Source organism: Nicotiana tomentosiformis, chromosome 7 (assembly GCF_000390325.3).
Source record: "Nicotiana tomentosiformis chromosome 7, ASM39032v3, whole genome shotgun sequence".
NCBI classification, from domain to species: Eukaryota; Viridiplantae; Streptophyta; class Magnoliopsida; order Solanales; family Solanaceae; genus Nicotiana; species Nicotiana tomentosiformis.
Window position 1 is genome coordinate 26,756,788 of NC_090818.1, and position 4,039 is coordinate 26,760,826.

General features: G+C 45.7%; 1 protein-coding gene across 1 annotated transcript; it reads left to right on the top strand.

Moving 5' to 3' along the window:
• Positions 1-223: 223 nt before the first annotated feature.
• On the top strand, positions 224-3,814 carry LOC138895379 (uncharacterized). The gene is made up of 4 exons (XM_070180062.1): positions 224-817; positions 1,142-2,371; positions 2,426-2,637; positions 3,049-3,814. The coding sequence occupies exons 1-4, from the start codon at positions 224-226 to the stop codon at positions 3,812-3,814; spliced, it is 2,802 nt and encodes a 933-aa protein (XP_070036163.1).
• The last annotated feature ends 225 nt before the right edge of the window (positions 3,815-4,039 follow it).

Below are 4,039 nucleotides of genomic sequence, written 5' to 3' on the forward strand. Positions count from 1 at the left end.
TTTGGAAAAGCCGGGATGAAACATACGAGCCGTCGCAAAGCATTTAGAAATGTTTAACTGCTCAGGTGCATTGCATCCCCAATGTGCGATTACCTATCTGTAAATTGCTTTAAAACTGACCAAGTTGTTGTGTGTGCAAGAGACAGGTTATGTTTTAGGTGGTTAGTTTGTTGGCATCCTGGCAAGTCACCCCTTTAACAGTAGATCAAAGTGCAAGGCAGTCATGACTAGCAAAGAATCAGACACGGGTGTTGTCGACCCGCCAAGGGAGATTGTAGAATCAGAGTCTGAATTGAAAGAGGAGGTCTACAGCTTGAAGCATCAAATGGCAGAAATGTATCAAGCCTGGGTCAGGGGGCATCCTCCAGCTTCATTCCCTGCTAACTACCCAGAAAATCCCGCTTTCATCCCACCACTGTCACAAGCCCAAGATCCCATTACCATTGACCTATCCCCTCAGCACGCACCAGGCTTTACCCCTTATCACCACTACCCTGGCACCTCGTCCCAAACCTTTCATGCTCTACCAGCCAAAACAATCGCATACCCTGCTCCGACATCCGCTCCTATTTTCGTAGCCCCTCCGCGAGCTACCCTTCACAAATCTTCTAGTGAACCCGCGTTCCAAGCTCCAGATACCCAATATTATGTTCCGGAACCAACTTTCAAAGTCGCGGATCCTTATTCCCATGCCCCTCGCTTTGAACCTCCTGTCAAAATTGAGAAACCATCCCGGAATGTGAAGCAGGACGAGATGTTCAGGAAAGTGAAGAGTCTAGAGAAATCTTTGAAGAACATGCAAGGGATAGGAAGCCAAGTAAGTGTGGCTTACAAGGTTTTGTGTTTATTTTCAGATGTCCAACTGCCCGCTGGGTTCAAGATGCCCAAGTTTGACCCGTACGATGGACATGGAGATTCCGTGGCCCATTTGAGAGGCTTTTGCAGCAATATGAGAGGCGCCGGTGGGAAAGATTAATTATTAATGGCGTATTTCAGTCAGAGTCTGAGTGGGGCAGCTTTAGAATGGTACACCCGCCAAGACACTAGCAGGTGGTACACATGGGATGACTTGGCTCAGGCCTTTGCTCGGCACTTTCAGTACAATTTAGACATTGTCCCGGATCGCCTATATTTGACCAAGGTAGAGAAGAGGCCCAATGAAATCTTTAGGGAATATGGTTTCAGATGGAGAGAACAAGCTGCACGAGTCTACCCTCCGATGGAAAAAGATGAGATGGTCGAGTACTTTCTTCAAGCCCTAGAGCCCACTTACTTTGGCCATTTGATCTCAGACATAGGTAAGTCCTTCAACGATGTGGTAAATATGCGAGGAATGGTGGAAGAGGGACTCAAGTCAAGAAAGATCATGAGCTACTCTGCCATAAAAGCAACCACACAAGCAATTCAAAGTGGCGTTGGAATCCTGTTAGGCAAAAAGAAGAAAGAAGATGTCGCTATGTTTGTCACCGGATCGTGGCGTGGCCCAAGGGGTCCGCCTCACCAGTACACCCAAACTCAACCCCGGCCTCAAACCTACACCCAAGCTCCATATAATCCATCTCAGCATTATTTCCCACCACAAGACCCTCGATATTCGGTCGAGCTACCCCAATACCATGTTCACCACGCACAGTTATATGCTCAACCCCCTCCCTACCCGCAATGGCGTGCTCTAACTCCACAAAATCTTTATACGCCCCCACAACCGTACCAAAACCCTACTGGTCCAAGTTTTCGACCAAGGCCAGATTACAGAAAAGAGAGGCAGCAGCGGAAAGAAACCTTCTCCCCTCTTGGAGAGTCCTACACCAGTTTGTTTCATAGGTTGAGGCAGTTGGACGTTTTGAGGCCGATTGAGCCAAAGATACCAAATCCGCCTCCAAGGAACCTTGATTACTCCCTTAGATGTGCGTATTGTTCTGATGCCCTGGGGCACGACACGGAGAAGTGCTGGCATTTGAAGAGGGCGATCCAAGAGCTTATTGATACAAATCAAATTGTGGTCCAGAGCCCGGAAGCGCCAAACATCAACCAAAATCCTTTGCCGGCCCATGCAGAGACACATATGATCGAGATAATTCATAATGATGGGGAGCCCAAAAACTCTTCCAAGTCTGTCATGATGATCCGGGCTAGCGAAAGTAATCCAATCAAATCTCTAGATTCTACAAAAGCAATGTCCTTGACAGTTAAAGGGGTGTCGGAGAAGCCAAGCACGCTCAACGTGAAGCCATCTGTATTGGTTGTGAAAGGTCCTCCGGTTGATGTTGAAGCGAACCAGGAAAAGAAAAAAGTGGTCGTGCCAGGGGTCCTGGGCAAGCCTGTCATAATCGTGGAAGGGGCTCGTGTTACCCCCGTTATTATTAAGCCAGTGACCCAGTTACCAATGGTTGACACAAAGGCCGTCCCGTGAAATTACAAACAGGTGATAGTAACATACAAAGGGAAAGAAGTAGAGGAAGAAGTCAATGGAACCGGAGGACTGACTCGTTCTAGGAGATGTTTTGCCCCAGAAGAATTGAGGAAAACCAAGCCATACAAGGACGACCACATCCCAGTAAAAAACCCGGTCACCGAAGAAGAGGCTGAGGAATTCCTGAAAAAGATGAAAATGCAAGACTATTCCATTGTAGAACAGTTGAGGAAAACACCAGCTCAGATCTCTCTTTTGTCTTTGCTGATACATTCAGATGAACACCGCAAAGCCTTGATGAAGATTTTGAATGAGGCCCATGTTCCTGATAAGATCACGGTGAACCACTTGGAAAAGATTGCTAACAAGATTTTCGAAGCAAACAAGATCACTTTCTCAGATGATGAACTTCCTATAGAGGGTACAGAACACAATCGAGCTCTTTATCTCACAGTGAAGTGCGAGGATTCTGCTGTCTTAAGGGTACTGGTGGATAACGGTTCCAGTGCAAATATTTTCCCTCTGTCCACTTTGCAAAAGTTGAAGATTGGCACTGAAAGGATCCACATTAATAATGTATGCGTTTGAGGCTTCGATGGAGGAGGGAAAGATTCTATTGGTGATATAATGCTTAGGTTGTCAGTAGGGCCAGTAGAGTTCTCTATGGAGTTCCAAGTGCTAGATAAGGTTGTCTCCTATAACCTGTTGTTGGGCAGGCCCTGGATCCATGCTGCCAAGGCAATCCCGTCTTCTCTGCATCAAATGGTAAAGTTCGAATGGGATAGGCAGGAAATAGTTGTGCATGGTGATGAGAACTTATCTGCTTATAATGACACAATCATTCCATTTATTGAAGTTGAAGATGATAAAGGTCCTTGGGTTTACCAAATGTTCGAAACAGTGTCTGTCGAGAAAATTCCCGAAGGAGAATGCACTCCAGGTCCGAAGATACCATCTGCGTCCGTCATGGTAGCAAATGAAATGTTGAAGAATGGTTTTCTGTCGCGCAAAGGTCTGGGTTCATCTCTGCAGGGTATTGTGCATCCGGTGTGTCCACGCGAAAGTTTCGGTACATTTGGTTTGGGATTCACACTCATAGGGAAGGACGTGAAAAGGGATAAGAGTTTGAAAGGAAAGGCATGGTCACTCCCTAAACCTGTTCCACATATCTCCAAGTCTTTCGTCAAGTCAGGGGTCGCCAAACGCCCAATATCAGTGGTCCCAAAATCTGTGGTCGACTTTGATGAAGAGCTGATCAAGAGGTTACAGAGTTTGTTCGATAAGGTTAATATGGTCGAAATCGGGGAAGGTTCCAGTAATGCCGATGTGCAGCTTGTTGGGCCAAATGTGAAGTTTAGCAATTGGAAAACTACTCCTCTCCCCATCCGGAAGGAGTTTTAGTAGTTTGCTTTGTTTTCTTTTCTGTTATCTGGGTTATTCCAGGGTTATAATCCAGATTTTTCTTAGTTTTTGCTTGTTTCGATGTACAAACCCTTCTATCCTCTTATTTTTAATGAAATACAATTTCCTATTTTCCAATTAGTCCTGATAGCGTTTCATTTTTGTTTTTTGCTTTTTCTCTCTGTACAGTTCTTTTTATGCTGGTTTCAATGACATGACATGCAT

Coding starts and splice junctions, on each gene's coding strand:
- LOC138895379 (XM_070180062.1), top strand. CDS start 224: ATGACTAGCAAAGAATCAGACACGGGTGTTGTCGACCCGCCAAGGGAG. Junction 2,372..2,425: donor CCCCCGTTATTATTAAGCCA/GTGACCCAGTTA, acceptor AATTACAAACAG/GTGATAGTAACATACAAAGG. Junction 2,638..3,048: donor GACTATTCCATTGTAGAACA/GTTGAGGAAAAC, acceptor TATAATGCTTAG/GTTGTCAGTAGGGCCAGTAG.